This window comes from Triturus cristatus, chromosome 6 (genome assembly GCF_964204655.1).
Source record: "Triturus cristatus chromosome 6, aTriCri1.1, whole genome shotgun sequence".
Taxonomy (NCBI): Eukaryota; Metazoa; Chordata; class Amphibia; order Caudata; family Salamandridae; genus Triturus; species Triturus cristatus.
Genome location: NC_140589.1, coordinates 1,342,020,175 through 1,342,039,789, shown reverse-complemented (window position 1 = coordinate 1,342,039,789; position 19,615 = coordinate 1,342,020,175). Strand labels below are relative to the sequence as shown.

The window sequence follows — 19,615 nt, the reverse complement described above, 5'->3', positions numbered from 1 at the left end:
CTTCTGCCTAGAGTGCTGAAGAAGATCAAGCGTGACTTGGTCCAAGTCATTCTTGTGGCTCCGGACTGGGCACAAAGAGTCTGGTACCCCGAGCTCTTGGGTATGGCCATTGATCCTCCAATCAGACTGCCTCTTTGGGAGGATCTTCTGTCGCAGCAGCACGGGACAGTCCTCCACCCGAACCTGTCCAGTCTCCACCTCCTTGTGTGGAGATTGAGCGGTGACAGTTGACAGCTTTTGACCTTCCTCCCGAAGTCTGTAATGTCATCTTGGCAGTGAGGCGTCCCTCCACTAAAACGGTATACACCTGTAGATGGAACAAATGTGTGGCATGGTGCACAGCAAAGGCTGTGGATCCCCTTTCTGCCCCTCTTTCAGAGGTTCTCCTCTTCCTTCTTTCTTTGGCCCAGCAGCGCTCTGCTCTGGGCACTCTTAAGGGCTATCTTGCAGCCATTTCAGCCTTTCTTCACCTTCCTGATCAGCCTTCTCTTTTCAAGGCCCTGATTGTTAACAGATTTCTGAAGGGTATTACTCATCTCTTTCCTCCTTCTCCTTTCGTAATGCCCCAGCGGGACTTGAATCTTGACCTCACTTATGGTATGTGTGCTCCCTTTGAGCCACTACATAATTGTCTTCTTCGTCGCCTTACTTTGAAGACTGCTTTCTTGCTTGCCATCACCTCTGCCCACAGGGTGAGTGAGGTTCAGGCCTTATCTTCCAAACCTCTTTTTCTGACTGTTCATCCGGACAAACTGGTCCTTCTACCTTGACCACACTAAAGATTTCCGGGTGGACGATCAACTATCCATGGGTTATATGGGCGCCAAAAAGGGACAGGCAGTACACAAGTGTACCGTCTCTCGATGGGTTATTCTTTGGCTAAAAAGGAACCTCCAGTAGGACTGCTCTCCCACTCTTCCAGGGCGATGGCAGCCACTACTGCTTTGGGACGTGGAGTTCCGTTTTATGACATCTGCCGGGCAGCCACGTTGGCATTCCTGCACACATTTACCAAACATTACTGTCTGGACAGCCAATTTCAGAGAAACAGCTTTTTCAGCTGTTCTAATCTGGTCTCCATAACTTCCTGGTGTGAACTTGGTTCACAGACCCACCTCCGGGGTTGGTATTGCTGGGGTATCTATTCTAAGGTTTAGGAATCTATAACTAATGGTCCCTTTAAGATGAACAAGTTACTTAGCTTCGGTAACAATGCATCTGTACGAGACATTCGTTATTTATAGATTCCTTACCGCCCCACCCATCCTCCCTGTTCTGCAAACTGACTTCTAGGGATAGGGGCTCCCTTCCAGGACCATAGTTTTGTGCACCAGTGGTCAGTGTTTTGCATGGCTCTGCGCTTCTGGCATGGAAAGTCGTGTCAGAACTGATGTCAGCACGCAGGGGCGGTGTCTAAGTAGACACCTCAACGTCACCCCAGCGGCCACGACGCCAACAACGGACACAGAGTGGACCAACACCACCTACCGACGTACAGGGGTAATTCTAAGAAAGAATTTCTCTGGATCCAGTATGATGCCTGGGGGTAATTCTAAGGTAAGGAATCTATAACTAATGTATGTCTCTTACAGATACATTGTTACCGAAGATAAGTAACTTATTCTTTGCTGCACATCTGTGTCTAAAAATGTACCTGTTACTCAACAAATAACTAAATAAGCGTGCGAGTCCATTTGTGCAGTTTGTGTCATATCATCATTGAGGACCTACCCGTGGCATTGTGCCAGTGCTGATACTTACCACCAAAGGGCCAGCGAGCTTCACAAACAACCCATATGTTTTCTGAAATGGTGATTGTCACAAAGAGCACAGAAATTCAAGATGAAAAAAACATTAATGGCATTGGAGCCAGGTAGCTGTATTCAATGGATTGCTGTTTGTTTCAAGCCTTACAAGAAGGAAAATTCCTTGAGGGTCTTCGATTCCTACTGCTAATGCTATTACAAACATGACCCCAAGGTGGAATACATGGCAGGCTACATTTTGAGAGTATAGCAGTAATTCCAGTCTCCTATGTATAAAATACATTTATTTAATTCTATTCAGGAAAGAAGTACAGTTGTTACCAATTTAACTAACTAAAGTGCAATCACCTGATTCAAGGCTTCCTACATACAGTTTTTCTGGATCATTTGTTATCCTCGATTTTTCATCTGCGTGTATTCCACTAGCGAAGCATCATACAAATTTCCGGCCTGTTTTCTGTTTTTCTTAATACATTCTCCCTATAGAAAATAACTTGAACTTCGCATTCTAGCACAATAATAAATACAGTGTTTTCCCCAGTCATGTGGAATTTTCTATCTGTGAAAGTTATTAGAAAGAATATGCAGTGGTCAATTTATATGACAGCTCAGAAAGAGTGCCATAGGATATGTTACATTATATATTGTTAGAAATGGGGTCTCTAGTCAGCAGTGGTGTACACTCTCTCCAAGTAGGGACTCTTCCTTCTAGTCAGGGTACAGAAGATACTCACCCAGGTTAACCCATGCTCACCCCCTGGTAGCTTGGCACGAGCAGTCAGGCATATCTTAGAGGCAATGTGTTAAGTATTTGTTCATAACACACACAGTAACACATTGAAAACACTACAAATGAACACCACACCAGTTTAGAAAAATGAATAATCTTTAACTAAACCAAACACTGCCAAAACAACACAAATCCAACATACAGAACTCTAAATATGACTTTTAAAGGTTTCAAGCAATTCTGTCCATAGAACTCTATGGATGCAGTGATTTTACACAAAGTCCTTTAGATGTGTCAAAAATCCACACATGAAAAACACCTCCGAGGAGTGAAGCATTGGAAAACACAACAATGCATCGGTTCCTGAATCCCTGAAGAGGCGATGCGTCAGTTCTGCTGCACTCAGAAGAAGTGTTGCGTAAAAACCGGACTGTGAGGGGAAGTGATGCGTTGAAATCCAATGCGATTCTGGTCTGCAGGTGATGCAGTAGAAAGCTTGGTGCACAGGTGTGATGCATGGAAATCTGGATGCGTTGGAGGTCGATGTGGCGGTGGCAACCAGGCGCTGCGTCGATTTCTTCAGCCAAGTTCCAACAATGCTTTGATTCTTTCAGCCACACAGCAGGGCCTGAGTCCGAGTCGGTGCAGTGATCTCAGATTGTGGAGACGCGGTGTGCTGAACTAGGCTGCAGTGGTTTCTTCGGGTGTGGGCAGGTGCTGCGTCCATTTCTTCAGCTGCACGGTGGTGGTGCGCAGAAACTTTCCCACACAGCTGTGCTGCATCAGAAAAGCAGGAGCTGAAAGGGGAAAGCATTGATTTTGAAGTCTTTTGTATACTTTTGCATCTTGAAAAACCTCCAAGTGCCCGGAACTGGAATTAGCACCTTTTGGCAGGTCAGAACTCCCAGCAGTGGAGTTCAGGTGTGCTGCAGATGAACTCTTTGTTGGCTCTGAGGCTTCTTAACAGAAGGCAAGCATACACAAGTCCTTGGAGAAACTTCACAAGCAGGATACACAGCAAAGTCCAGTCCCTTTCCTCTCCAAAGCAGCAACTGCAGGCCAGCCCAGCAAAGTAAAGTCAAAACAAAGTTCAGCCACAATATTCACGGAGGTTTAGCTGGAATTGCACTTTCCTCATTCAGGTCCCAAAGCTCTCTCTCCCTTTCCTTTGCAGCAAGGTATGTCCTTCGACAAGGTACTCTAGCTCTTTTTCATCTCCTGAGTGCAAACCCTTCACCTCACTGTCACTCAAGTCAGAATCCTCAGTATCCTCTGGAATGGTGGGAGGCACACGTTGCTCGGCAAACTGTCTCTCGCTCTTGTCTTCTTGGCCAATGTTCTTCAGCTCCCACTCACATTACTATAGCACTAGGCCCTTTATCAGGGTCTGAATCTGGTTCAGGCAACACCACAGGATGAGACTTTCCAGCCTCTACTTAAGATCCCTCTCAGTCAGAACATGTGCTGTTTCAAACTCTTGTTTGTCCCCTACACCTTGTCTCACATGCTCCCAATTTATCTCTGTTACAACTGCCACTTGTGGGAGAGGTGCTGTCACATAATCAAGAGGTGCACTCTACTCTGCAAGTATGAGCAGCTGTGAATACAGTTGGGGAGACCTCCGCACTTGACATCAGTAGTCTGCACCAAAATGACTTAATAAGGGCCACATCAATGAGGTTTCGGGCATGTTTTCCGAATATGCTTCTTCACCAGGACCCAGTCACTGACACTTATGTTATGACACTGCTCCTGATAAGTGATGAGACACAGAATGCCCCACATCAGCCATTCCTTTGCAGCAATTTGGATTCTTGTCATCTGTAATATTCACAAGTGTATTTGCAGGTACAACTGTCAATCTCATTGCTCTGCCAATGATTATTTCATGAGAGGGCAATCCTTTCATCCTTTTCATTTCAGTGTACCATTCACTTGTTCCACGGTTCCCGAAGCCTCCGGCTAATAATTGCAGTGTAGTCTCTGTTCCACTTGTAATGCTTCACACAACATTTGCTGGAGCTCATTATTGAAAGGAGTCCCTCCGTCTGACTTAAGCGAAGGCGGGAAGCCGAACCGTGGTATGAATTTAGCTACTGTGAGACTGTCATGATCACTCCTATGTGGCTCAGTGTCACTACGGTTCTTTTGCCTACGTTCATGTGGTGACACACAACCCATCTGTGACACAATCCTTCAGCTATCAATTTAAATCTGGGGTTAAACCATGTCTGTCTAAACTGTCTGACCATAGCATCCCTGACTGTATGATCCGGGCCATGGTGATGTTTCAACTTTGGGAGCAACAGAATATCTGGCAACACAAGTCTTTCATCTCCTGAAATCCAAATGCCGTCATCTCTTTTGACACTTCTTGCTCTGACCCAACTCTGCTGTTCTGCCTCTGACACTTCTTCCTGTAACCTCTTAACCTCCTCCCATGTGTCAGCTGTGGTTAACAATAGGTTGTGACTAGCCTCATCTTCCTCTTCATTACAGTATTCACTGTTAAATGTACAAGCACCATGGGCACAGTACTGTGCAACCTTGTCAGCATATCTGTTGCTGACTGTCACATAGTCATCTCCACTGCGATGGCAAAACATTTCATGACTGCAATTTGGGCAAGTAACTGCAATGCTTCAAGCAGTCTCCTTACATCTTCATCATTACATATAAGGGAAACTGAGGAAGTCATGAATTCCCTTTGTGGCGATAACTGCCCAAAGTCGTGACCAACACCAAAGCCACACTGACTATCAGTTATAATTGTCATTTTCAGCTGTGCAGAAACACAGCATGTCCTAGTAAGAGCGATCAATTCAGCCACTTGTGCATAAAACACTCCTTGAAGCCAGGATGCTTCAATTACGCATGAGACTTTTTTAGGCAGTAGCCATCAACAAACAGTACAAAATCGGACTCAGTCAGTGGCTCATTTTGAATATCTGGTCTTGGCTTGGTGCACAGTTCAGTGACATCATAACAGTCATGCTCTATTTCCCCATCTTCACCCTCAGTTTCAGGAAGAGGTGACAGTGTTAGGGTTCAGGTAGCACACCTTTTGACATTCTCCACTGCCAGTATGAATCAATAATATCTGGTCAGGCAGCTGTTTGTCAAGTATTGGGTATGGGTACAACTCACAAATATCTCAACAGAGTGGGGCCTGAATAGAGCAAGTGGATGACCCATCACAATAATCTCACACCTTTCTATGCTACACCTACCACTGTCACAGTTTTAAGGCATCCAGGCAGCACTGCAGCTATGGGATCAAGGGTAGCAGAAAAATAGGCCACTGGTGGTTGGGAGTTTCTGTGAAGCTGTACGAGCACTGAGAGAGGTCAGCTTACCTCTCAATGCAGAAGACCTGAAATGCTTTGTTATAATCAGGCATTCCCAGTGCCAGAGCACAGCAGATACTTCCTCACTGCTACAGGAAGGCAACCAAGCAGCTGCTATACCAAGGTACCGGATCAGACACATCTGTGTGTGTTAGCTTCTGTAAAGGCTTGGCCACTAGGGAAAAGTTGGGAATCCACTGACAATAGTAGCCCACCCCTGTCAAAATCCTGACATCCCTCTGAGAAGTTGGCGGATTAATTTTCTGGTTGTCAAGAATATTTCTTGTGACATCTTCTTCGTTCCATTTTCAAATGATGTCCAAGATATAGAACTTGTTTTTGATAATACTAAGGCTTACCTGGGGACACTTTATGTCAATTCTCAGCCGAGTGGTTAAAAAGGGCAATGGTGACTTGCGATAACTTTAACTAATGAATTTCAATGTAAAACCTAGTGGGAGCAGACAAGTTTTACCTGCCCATGCTCTTGCGTGCAAGGAAATGGTGACCTGGGGGTAGGCTCCGCTGGACACCACTGAGGAGCTGGCGCCAAAGGATGGGGTCTCCAGGGCCTTTAAAACCTCAGGGAGTGGAGACATGTGCCCCCTTCACCTTTACTGGGTTAGGCCTTGACACTCACTTCATGACCAGGGAAGCATCTTCTGGTGCAAGGTGATTTTGCAGCTTTTACATGTAAACAAATGTGCAAGTTTGTTTTTACATAAAATATATATTGTATAATCATTAAGATGCACAGTAAGGGGTGATGGTTTGGGGGATCACAGCCCTTTTGCCTTCTATAGAGGAGCCATCACTGGTCCATTGGCTACTGGAATCGTTGACCGAAGAGCAAGGGCCCATACAGCTAAGAATACATTATTTGCATGGAGATTAGAGACAGAACTAAAAAAGGAGGTGCTCTCTTTCTAGCATGTCTATAAATAGGTTAATTTCTTTCTAAATATACCTTGAGTTCCTCATCCATATTCCAACCAAGTGGAACCATGGTTTCAAGATCGATGATGTATTTGTATTCTAGCTTTCTAAGAGTTAAGGTCCTATTACCACCCCTCTTGTGCTTGGATACATGTTCTACTAAAAAAACGTTCTCTGTTGCCAATATGATTTTCTTATTCTTTTCCTATCAGGGTGGATAGTGCTGCTCACATATTGCCTGCTACACGGGCATTCCAGGACATATACAACAAAATCAGAATTACATGTGCGAAATCTCTCAAATTAAATATTCAACACAGGTCTCAATTTAAATAATTTCATCATTAGGTTTAAAAACACTTATTTCTCTTAGTATTTATTTTGTAGAAAACATGCTTTCCATCCACCCATGGTCTAATCCAATATATGTGGCCTCTTTGTATTACAAAAGTTAAACTTGATAGGTAATTTAACATCAGCAGCATGTACTTATTATTCAAGCGATGCATGTCCTGTGTATGTTTTATTATCTTTAACACATGCTTCACCATCAAATGAGAATACATTTGTTTTACTAAGGTTCAGATTTTTTATGTATCTTCAAGAAAATTTACTGCTAATGCCTTTCTATAGATGTTCAAAGACAGCATAGAATTGACATCTTTCTATAGCACACAGGTTTTTCAGAGAGTCCTCTCAACCTAGTGAAGAGTTTCTGTCCTTACACCAGTCTAGTATAGTGGTTGTTATATTCAAAATTGGGTCTAAATAATTGTAGAGATGTAATTAATAAATGAAATTTTACAGTAGTATTTGAAACAGTAAGATGTCTAAAGGATGATAATTGGTGTATTAAAGGATGGGTGTCTGTGGTGTCAAAGGAGGCTTGAGTCAGAACAGATTTTGGAAACTGATTCCTGCCATATTATGATCAAGGATATCCTCTTAATATAAAGAAATCTCAGAGTGCTATTTGTGCACCATAGTTTGTTTCTATTTTTCAGTGACTCCAAGCGATCAATGTTGTCTGACACAGACACTAAAACATGTCCAATATAACTAGCAAAATGTTTCTGCTATGTTCAAACATATATTTTTGGTCTATTTTTGGTCGCAATCTGGGAAAGTTGTTTCTTTTATGACATCCATGCTGGAAGTGATTAGTACATTTCTCTAAGTGCCAGAACCTTTTAAGCTTCACTGATATGGCAATATTAAATTCAATACTGCGGAAAACACAATGTTTGGAATGTATGTCGGTTATGTAAATGTCAGATGCCTTTGCATTAGTTTTGGTTTCCTTTACTATAATTTTTTGAAGAATTAGTTCACAGTGGTTTTAGTAGTCTAGCTTTGTCCAAATGTTGGGGATGGTTATTCTTCTTACCCTGATAAAGCCCACTACCCTATGAGGATTTTTGTGGTTCTTTTTGTGCAGACCAATGAAAGGGGAATGCCTCTTCACAATTAATGTCATTGCATTATTATGTTTTCACATTTTTATACTAATGAATGGTAATGGTTTCAATCAGTGTTTTCACAGCCCATCATCAGCAAAGTGAAACCCCAGCTTTTAAAGACCCATTTCCTGCCTTTGATGGAGAAATTAAAGAAAAAAGCTGCAATGGTCATAGCAGATGAAGAACATCTTAGAGCAGAGGGAAGAGGTGACATGTCTGAGGCTGAGCTACTCATCCTAGATGAATTGACCACCTTGGCACGGGACCTCTATGCCTTCTACCCTTTGTTGATTCGATTTGTAGACTATAACAGGTAAGGTGAAGTGCTCCTTGTAGAGGTCCTTTTTTCAAAAGGTTTTCCTTATTTTTTACCACAGTGAAAAAACTTTTGAAAATAGGATCTTTAAAGCAGCAGTACTACCTAAGAATTTTAAAAACAGAAATGTTATTCCTTGGTTCTCTCTAAGCTTATTTTAGTAATCTGTTCTTTTGTTAATCATTATTTTCTGATTTTGCAATTCATGAAAATACCACTTACTTGAAAGAACCCTTCTATATCTGATGAGAATCACAGAATACTTCTGTAAAAAACTTGGTTATTTCTTTATTTTATGAAACTGTATAATGCGTTACACCATTAAAATCAATAAGGATACTGGTTCTCTTTTATCTAGTTTCTTTTAAGTTTCCTTTAAGTAAATATACCTCATTGGCTCCTTAACTTCCCATTCCATCTGAAAAGGAAAGGCTGTTTATTTTTTAACATTGTAAACACACCAATTCTGATGGATACATCTGCCAGTGGATTCCTCACCTTGTGAATATCCCCTGCGCCAGCAACATTCGGAAATTTTTGTAGCGCTCCACGTCGACGAGGACGACGTCACAATGGCATGGCTGCGCTTGCGGCTCCGCTGATGACACTGAAGCCATAAGAGGGCCTCGTCGCCGTGATGACTTCAGTTCCCTTTGTTCAGCACCGTCGACGCTAACGGTTTTTTAGGACTCTCCGTAGCTTTTCTAGTTACTTTGTGTTTCTGCTGTGTTTCTGGTCTCATCTTGCTTCTTTCTTAAAGATGTCGACGAGGAAGTCAGGGTTTAAGCCCTGTAGAGAGTGTGGAAAACACATGTCCATCACAGATCCACATGAAGATTGTGTCTGGTGCCTGTCGTCGGATCATGACGTCGAGGGGTGCTCTTGCTGCCGTATGATCAACCCAAAGACATTAAAGGAGAGAGAAGCCAAGCTGTTCATAGCAAAGATGAGGAAGGAGAAGAGAGGTCGAAGGTGGTCAAGGTTGAGGTCTGGTTCAAAGTCGACGTCGGGTCATGCTTCAAAGTCAAAGAAACAAAAAAAGAAGAAGAGGCATGGGTCTCGACGCCCTTCAGATAAGGAGACGGCTCCGAGATCGACTTCACCAGTTCCTCGACTCCGTAAGGACTATGTTTCTCCCTCTCCTTCTGTGTCGAATCTGGCTTCACCTGTTTGCCTGGCTTCGCCTGCAGCTTCTCCGGAGCGTTCTCTGGCTCCGGCTCCATCTCCGACGCCGACGCATTCTCCGGCTCCGGTGGAAGAGGCTCCGATTCCTGATAAGTCGTCGACTCCATTGGCTCCATCGTCAGCGCCGATTGGCCCGAGTCCGGTAATGCCTCAGTCTGAGCCTTACCCCCCTTTTCCTGGCCTGGGACAAGACCCATCGCATTATTTGAATGCCATGTATGGAGTCCAATGGCCTTTAATTTGGGGGTTCCTCAGGCCTATGCTCAGGCTCCCTTTATGCCATTCTTTCCAGTGCCGCTGTCTTGGCATTTCCCGAGGACGTTGACGCCGCTTCCTTCTCCTCCGGCTCCGCCAACTCGACCTCGTTCGGCTCAGGCTGTGCCTCCGGATCCGTGTTCGACGCCGGCTCCGTCGGAGTTGTGTGTGGCGCCACCGATGCCGGTTCCGAGGATTAGATCCAGGCGAGAGGCACAGAGGATTTTGGAAGAGCAGAGGTAAATGGAAGAGGGTGAACTTCTAGAGTCAGATGACTTGTTTGAAGAATTAAAGGAGGCAAGTGTCCTTGATATGTCCGCAGAATGGGAGCTTTCTCCTCCTTCAGATGCTCCCTCTAAGGATGTGGCTCCTTACCACACAGTCATAAGGAAAGCAGCGGAGCTCTTAGACTTGCAGCTCCCAACGGCTGAATTTAAATCCAACATCCTGACAGAGGTTCTTCATTCTCCCTCCACTGTGGTAGAACCTTTGCTTCCTTTTAATGATGCCATCACTGAGCCAGTTATAGAGGTTAGGCGGAAGCCCTTTTCAGCTCAGGCAGTGTCTAAATCTGTTTCTAGGAGGTACAGGGAATCAGACTTTCTTACATCCCATCCTTCTCCTGAAAGTCTGGTGGTTCAAGCTGCCTGTTCAAAGAAGTCATCTGGGGCATTTGCACAAGTTCCTGGTGATAGAGAGTCGAAAAAGCTTGACCAGTCGGCCAAGAAAGTGTTCTCCTCTGCGATTATGGCCTTGAAGTCCACAAATGCCACCTGTCTTTTGGGCCATTGCATCCACGCTCTGATGGATTCTGCAAAACAGTTGGCTCCTAAATTGTCTGAGGAGGACAGGCAGAATTTTAATGAGGTCTTGTCGGAAACTCAGGCAGCTGCACGACAGGTTATTCAGGGTGGTTTGGACACTGCGGACTCTGTTGCCAGGATCATGGGCTCCTCGGTTGCCACGAGAAGAAGTGCTTGGCTTAAGTCGTCGGAGTTCTCTCCAGATGTGCAGGCAACACTTCTGGACTTGCCCTTTGATGGTTCTGGACTGTTCGGAATGAAGGCAGATGCAGCCTTGGAAAGGTTCAAGGACAGAAAAGCCACAGCTAAGTCTCTGGGCCTGCAGGCGCAGCCTAGAGGTTCCTCTTAGAGGTTTTGGGAGGTCGTCCTTTCGGACCTATAGGCAGTCTCAGCAGCAGCAGCCGCAAAATAAGCACTACAGGGGCAGGAACAGAGGTCGTCTACGAGATCGTCAGCTCCCCTCCTCCTCCTCTTCCTCCCTCCCTCCTACCACTGCAAAGCAGCCCTATATCCACCATTCTGGATCATGTTGGTCCTGTGGGGGGTCGGCTTACCCATTTTCTGCAAGATTGGGGATCGGTCACTACAGACCTTTGGGTTCTAAATCTTGTAAAAAATGGGTATGCTCTTCCCTTTCGGGAATTCCCTCCAATTTACCCTCATTTCCAAGGTGCTTGCACGAAGGACCACCTTCTTCTCCTTACATTGCTGAAAAAAGGTGCGATGGAGGTGGTTACAGAGCAGGAAATAGGTCAGGGATGCTACTCCCGGTATTTCCTGATATCCAAGAACGGTGGCAGGCTACTTCCAATCCTGGATCTCAGGATCTTGAACCTTTTTCTGAAGCAGGAGAAGTGCAAGATGCTCACCCTTGTACAGGTTCTTCAAGCGCTGCAACAGGAGGACTGGATGGTGTCGATCGACTTGCAGTATACATATTTTCATATTCCGATCCTGGAGTCGCACAGGAAGTATCTCCGTTTTACGGTAGGGTTGCAACATTATCAGTTTGCGGTTCGCCCGTTTGGTCTTACTACTGCACTTTGAGTCTCAACCAAGGTGATGGCAGTGGTGGCATCCCATCTCAGAAGGTCAGGGATTCCAGTTTTCCCCTATCTGAACGACTGGCTGATCAAAGCAGAGTCGCCAGAGAAGGTGCTTCATCATCTGCAGGTTACAACTCAGCTGTTGTACAAATTGGGTTTCTCGATAAACGTGCCCAAATCTCACCTGGTGCCCTCTCAGCGCAACCTGTTCATAGGGGCGGTACTGGACACTAGTGTGTGTCGAGCATTCCCACCTCCGCAAAGGATTCTCGATATACAGGAAATTATTCCCTTGTTTTACAATGGAGCGGTCGTTCCAGTCCTGAAGGTCCTTCGTCTGCTCGGTCTGTTTGCTTCCTGCATTCTGTTGGTCAACCATGCACGCTGGCACATGAGGGTGCTCCAGTGGTGCCTCCGCAGGCAGTGGTATCAGCACAAGGGAGATCTCAGGGAGTCTGTGAGGATCTCCAGAGAAGCTGCAGCGGATCTGTCTTGGTGGAGCGTGGAGGGCAATCTGTCTCAAGGAAAGCTCTTCCATCTACCTCCATCAGTGGCCACAGTGATAACGGATGCATCCGCTTTAGGGTGGGGTGCACATTTGGGGGATCTGGAGATCAAGGGTCTTTGGTCTCTGGAGGAAAGGTTGCTTCACATCAACCTTTTGGAGTTGCGGGCGATACGTTTGGCACTCAAGGCCTTCCTCCCTTCCCTTCGTGGTCAGTCGGTTCAAGTCCTGACGGACAACACTACCACGATGTGGTATGTCAACAAGCAGGGAGGAGTGGGGTCGCATTGTCTCTGCAGAGAGGCTCTGCGTCTCTGGTCCTGGGTTCAGAATCATCCGATTTGTCTGATGGCAAATCATCTGGCCAGAGTTCTGAACGTGCGTGCAGACAGTCTCAGTCGGCAGTTCTCTACCGACCACGCGTGGAGGCTCCATCCGGAGGTGGTTCGTCACGTCTTTCGGATGTGGGGAACTCCTCGGGTGGACCTGTTTGCCACTCACGAGAACGCTCACTGCCCGTCATTCTGCAGTCTCCAGTATCCGATGCAGGGAGTTTTGGGGTACGCGTTTCAGTTGAGATGGGACTCACATCTCCTTTACGCGTTTTCTCCCATACCCTTGATTCCTCGGGTTCTGAGGAAGATTCGCCAAGACCGGGCCTAAGTCATATTGATCACCCCGGATTGGCCAAGGAGGGTGTGGTATACAGATCTTCTCCACCTCTCCTCGTGCCCTCCGCTCTGTCTCCCTCTCAGGGCAGACCTCCTCTCGCAGTCGCAGGGGCAGGTTCTACACCCCCACTTCCAGAGCTTACACCTTCATGCCTGGAGATTGAACAGGGCAACCTGAATTCTTTTTCTCTCCCGCCTGATGTGGTGGACATGATTTTGTCCGCCAGGCGTCACTCCACCAAGTCTATCTGTTCCTATAGGTGGTCCAAATGTGTTCATTGGTGTGGGGAGAAGTCTATTGATCCTTTGAGGGCTCGTTTATCCAACATCCCTCAGTTTGCTCTCTCTCTAGCTCAGCAAGGTTTTGCTGTAGCTACTGTGAAGGGTTATTTATCGGCCTTGTCGGCATTCCTTTGCTTACCGGATCAGCCGTCCTTGTTTAAATCACCTATTGTGTTTCGGTTCATTAAGGGCCTTACCAACAAATTTCCGTCCACTCCATTTATTGTGCCTCAATGGGACTTAAACCTTCTCTTAACTTACTTGATGGGTTCACCCTTTGAACCTTTGCATAAGTGTCCCTTAAGGCTATTGTCTTTTAAAACTGTTTTTCTCATTGCCATTACCTCGGCAAGGAGGGTAAATGAGCTTTCAGCTCTGAGTTCGAAACCCCTGTTCTTAACCATTCATGCTGAAAGAATGGTATTTAGGACCAGGGCTGCTTTTCTGCCTAAGGTGGTAACTCCTTTCCATCTGGGGCAGTCCATTATCCTTCCTACCTTCTAACCTCCCCCTCACCCTTCCAAGGAGGAGGAGCGGCTTCACCGCTTGGACCCTAAAAGGGTGGTGAGTTTTTACCTCGATAGAACTGAAGACTTTCAAGTGGATGACCAGCTCTTCGTGGGCTTCATTGGCTGCAGGAAAGGCAGAGCGGTGCACAAGCGCACCCTTTCCAGATGGATTATCTTGTGCATCAAGATCTGTTACTCTTTGGTCGGTAAGGAACCTCCAGAGGGTATAAGGGCTCATTCTACCAGGGCAAGGTCTTCTACATCTGACTTATCTAGAGGTGTTCCGTGTGCCTCGAAGGCACGGAAAAAAAGGGCGGAGCTGACGTCATCATGCCGATGAGGCCCTCTTATGGCTCCAGTGACGTCAGCGGAGCCGCGAGCGGAGCCATGCTATTGTGACGTTATCCTCGTCGGTGTGGAGAGCTACAAAAATTTCTGAATGTTGCTGACGCAGGGGATATTCACAAGGTGAGGAATCCTCAGGCAGATACTGTATCCACCAGAAAAAGCGTTACCGAAGGTAAGTAACTTGTTCTTCTGGTCATTTAGTGCTTTATATCAGTAGATTTTCCTTTGACATTATGTGTTTTTTTCTGTAGATTTACATGCCCAGTTGCAAAGATACCCAATATTTACATAGCTATAGGAGGGTGGCACCAAAGAATTGACATTCTGTTGAAGAGGTTTTGATTAACACAATAACCCACAATAGAATCAGTTTCAAAATTTTAACACTGAAATTGAAGAAAGCCCAGGAAACTAGTGACTCAGTTAGATAGTCCACAAAAGCATAGTGGATGCATAGGGCTAGAACAGATGACAGGATTCAGAAAATAATTGAGCAAAGAGGAAAATGCTTAGACATACATCCTTGTCCACATGGACAGAGATGATGGGAGTGTTTTCATAAATCAAGATGAAAAACAGGCTACACAGGCTGTATTGCCTCAGCTAGATGTATGTCTGTCAAATAATTTCATTCAGTGCATAAATAGAGCAATGTATAGAAGAGAAAAGAGGCAGTCAGGTAACATAGGTGTCCACCCAAAAAATAAAACCATTGACTTAGAGGTTTATTTCTTCAGTATTAAGTATCGGATCTATTTGTCGATTTGGTTCTCTAAGCAGATCTTAAGGAAGGTCCATCTTAGATGTTCTTTGGTAAATGTAGGCAGGTAGTGAGTATGAATTGTGTGCTAGTTCTGTGTAGGTTGGGAGGAAGTTGTCTTTGAGTTGAAAAGTAAGACTATTTGGTTTGGAAGTTGCATTTGTGGACCGAAAAAGAGGAGGGTGAAACCCAGAGTATTGCTTAGAAATATAAATATGAGTTCCTCCACAGACCATGTCAAAGTGTGAGTATTATGTTTTGTGACAGGTAGAGGGCTTCAGTGAAAGTGTTTATAGTTGACCCAATCTTTTCAAATCTAAAACATCATGCCCCTGCCTCTCCACTGGCTTTACCATGGTCTGACCATCATGCAGTACATTTCTTGGTCCAGGCTTGCTCCACTCCACCCAGAGCAAGGGGTAGATCACAGTCTAAGGTCAGGGCATGGTCTAGACAAAAACATCCCACACCTTAGCAGCCAACAGAGGAGCACAATCCCGAGCTTAACTCAAGAGGTTGAGGGAGACTCACTGGTTACTGTCCTGCCAGCTAAATGTAGTCAGCCCGCCAGAACACAAGGGGTTCCCTTGGTTTACCAAGACTTTTACGGATGACAAAATCAAGATGTAAGGGCTTAGCTAGGTCCTGGAGATTAACCTATGATGAGGACAGCAAGCTTAAAAATAAGTTAGCACTGAAAGACTGCCACCTGATCTACCTTCTACTCTGTGCAAATTACATCCATACATAACTGCTCTAAAACCTATTTTAGAGTGGTCAAGGACCTTTACGACCCTAACAAAGTTTCATCTGTGCTGCCCTTGTGCCAGCTTCACTGTGAGGCACTGGCACTGTTCTTTGTAAATAAGGTGTTTGATATCCTACAGTCACTTTATGCAGATGGGTTGGACAATGCTCAGGCATGCCACAATCTACCCTCCACTGGTAGCAGGGACTCAAACAAATCAGCCTCTCTACAAGCGCATCAGAAACTGGACTGCTGGCCCAATCTTGACTTGCCTACATTCATGTCACTGCTTAAAACAATGAAGTCAGGGTCTCCTAGAGACCATTTGTCCCGCACGGAGCTCAACACTCTATATCCAGACATCATAGAGCTGCTGGTGGGGTACAGCCTTCTAGCATTGGAAACACGCTATGGTCCGCCCCCTTCTGAAGAAGCTGAAGCTCAACCTGGACCTGTCTATTTGGTCTATCTATAGACCAATTTCTACGCTTACCATCAAGTCCATAATCATGGATAATTATGGAGAAGCATGTCAACAAACATCTTGACACTTTTGTGGAGTCCCAAAACCACCTTCAGCCATCTCAATTTGGGTTTAGGTCAAGGCACAGTACAGAATCTGCCCTTCTGGGAGTCACGGAACAACTTAGATGGCACATGAATGAAGGCGAGACAACCACAATGATTTTACTAGACCTCAGTATGGCCTGCGATACTGTGTATCATGCCACTTTTCTGGAGCGACTGTCTGTTCTAGGTCTTCAGGGGTCCACGCTCACCTGGAGGTCATCTTTTTATAGGATCACTTGTTCCGGATTACCTCCGCCAACATCTCTTCCAAATCGCACACGCTTACACCAGGAGTTCCACAAGCCTAGTCCTAAGCCCAGCACAATTTAACATCTATGTGCGTCCACCTGCTGACGTGGTGGGAAGTTGTGGCCTCACTCTGTTTTCTTACGCCCATGACACACACATCATCTTCTCCTTGTTATCTGGCCAAGAACACAATTCTGAGGCCTTGTACTCCTGTTTGGGACAAGTCATTAAATGGATGAATAACAACTTGCTTAAACCTAATGGAAATAAATCAGAGGTACTGGTTCTGGGAAAGAAGCCAGCATTGTGGGAACCACAGCACTGGCCAGTTAATCTGGGTGCTCCACCAGATCCAACTCCCAAGGTTAAGAACGTGGGCTTCTTACTGGATGACAAGCTGTCCTTTATGCCCCCTGAATTGGTTGCCGAAAATCACCTAGTTACTCCCACTTCCAGCTTAAAAGACAGTTATTCAGGCACTTATAATGTCAAGACTGGACATTCTTTATATAGGGGTAGATAAGGAATCCATCAGACGGTTGCAGGTGGTTCTGAACCACTGCTAGGATGTTATACAGACTCCTTAGAGCAGCTTTTGCTCCACTCCTTCTCCAAGAACTTCATTGGCTCCTGGTGGTGAAGCTTATTCTCTTTAAAGTGGAGAAGTGTGGCTCACTGGTTAGAGGAGGCATACCCTGAAGCAGAGGTCAGACCCGGGACCAGGGTTCAATTCCCGACGCGGCAGGGTCTGAGCCCAAGTGTCCACGGACTCGATAATTCTCACTTCGGTGCCTACTCGAATCATGGGTTCACACTCTGCAACTCTGGGCAATAGCTTGCTTAATCTCCACTACGGCCCCCCCGCGGCGGGATGCCTGGCTTTCACCTTGGGGATGCCCAGTACGGGTTATCTCACAGGGAAAAAGCCAGGACGGGTTCCCAATGCAAGCGCCGAGATGCCCAAGGGTAAGTCGAGCGCTATATAAGAACACACATACATACATACATACATATACATAAAGCCTTGTGCTATGTGCACAGAGCCAGATCAGGGGCATGTCCACGTTTCCTTAACGAGCTGGTGAAATCATATCAACCGGCGTGTGCTCTAGCAAACTGTCCTTGTGCTTCGTTCCCAGAATCAAACAGACATGTACAGGAGGTCTCTCATTACATACCAGGGCCTCAGGCTGTGGAATGCCTTGCCAGAATCTTTAAGAAGTTGTTAGGCGCTGTCTTCCTTCTGCAGACAGCTGAAGACCTGGCTATTCTAAGCTAGTGGGGCCTGCATGTATCCTACCTCTGCCGAAGCACCAGGAAACCCCAGGGCGGTAGCTGTGTGCTATGGAAACTTGCTATATTAACAAAAGAATGTTCCACCCTTACCATGGCATTTATGTGCACAGACTTGAGATCTGAACCAGATAAAGACCTACTAGACCTACTACTGACAGCAGCAGTGAAAATGGTCCTCGCCAATTGGAAAGACACAAGTAAAACGTCTTACACAGGCTGGATCAACTGGATCACCCATCTCAGAGGTGCTAACAATATTGCACTACAGAACTCACCCTGGTAACCGGCATCCAGAAAGATGTGGAAAACTCTTGACACGTACCTAGACTGTTAGGAAACACCATGAAAATTAGATATGCCGGCGGTACACAACTTGGTACCCCCTATGATCGCACTACACAGACAAATGTTCTTTACTGGTCTCAACCATTGTCGCCTTCTCGGGCTCGCCGCAAGGGGAAGCCCTACCGACACCGGACTACATGTGCGACAACATCCCCACAGAATGTCAGATGTAATTGATAAGGATTGTAACTCTCCTTGCCTGTCTCCTTCCTCTTCTTTCCTCCCTGTGTTTTCTGCCTTTTTCTGTCTGCCTCTTTCTCCCTTTTCTCTAACTATCGTCATGAGGGTTTAGCGAAATAAACGTGTCATAAGGTCTCAATACACTGATGTACAAGCTGTGCTTGGTACAACCTATACTAACTCTGTAACAGAATTGCTAATGTGTTCTTGTATAAAAATAAATAAAATACTTTGAAATCACAAAAATAATAATAATAAAATGTATTTGTGTAATTCAACAATTCATGCCATGTTTTACCAAATGTTAGAAATAGTGGGAAATAAGTGCCATTTCTTTTGTAAGAAAAAGATGCACTTAAATGATATTGCCGATGCACTACCTTGAAATATTATCTTATGGATTACATTTACTAAAAACTATTTAATGTCATGGTGGGGCACAGTGGTGGCACCGCCGTATACTGGGGTTCCACAAAAGCTTTTTATGTTGTGTTCATTTATTTAACGCTACCTAGGAAATGCTGAACACAGTAAACCTTATTCATTGCAGGGCTGCTAACTGAGACAATGACATTATTGACCCAAGTTCTGTTGGCAGCCTGGTATTATATTAAACCATTTGTTTATATTTTTGCCAAACATGCTCAGAACACAATGAAACCTTAGTAAGTACTTGTCACCATCTAAGGCCAATTAACTGATATTGTCTTGGCCAAAATCTGTGGAGCCATTGTCATTTAAATTGCAAGTCACTCTATGTCATGTAACTAATTTCATTTGTATTTGCCGAAATCAACCCAGTAACTGCTCAATTAAGCAAAGCAGAAGGTATTATTGTCAGAAATAGCATTTTTGGAAATTCTGTTCTAAGTGTTGTCATGGAATCTTACTGGCATCATCTGGTATTTTAAAGATTTTCTAAATTAAAATCAATAAAATATAATATGCTCCATCCATCAGTGTCACTTGTGGACACCAGGTATTATTACATCGAAAAACTAAAACTGATATTTTAGTGCATTAAAGAGAAAAAGCTTTGTGCCGTTCCTGAATGAAAAATGTTCAGATTATGTTTTGTTTTTTCAGGGACTTCCTCTTTCTATGAGGGAGACAGCAGTAGACATTGTTCTGTTGTGCAACGCTGTGAGTCCACCGAAATGAGTTGCCACTATTGTCTGCTCCAGAGACATGGGGAAGACACTTTCTTAACCTCCTTTTACTCGCTCAAGCTCGGGCAATCAGAGGACAGACTGACCCCTGCACAGTAGCTGAATAGCATAATTTACTGTGCATCTTTCTGATTCACTG

General features: G+C 45.1%; 1 protein-coding gene across 1 annotated transcript in view; it reads left to right on the top strand.

Annotated features, from left to right (window-relative positions):
- Positions 1 to 19,615, top strand: part of RYR2 (ryanodine receptor 2) — a 3,458,987-nt gene that overhangs the window by 2,715,686 nt on the left and 723,686 nt on the right. The window contains exon 68 of the mRNA XM_085612346.1: positions 8,312 to 8,552. Within this exon, the coding sequence (XP_085468472.1) occupies positions 8,312 to 8,552 (241 nt within the window). The remainder of the gene's footprint in view (positions 1 to 8,311; positions 8,553 to 19,615) is intronic.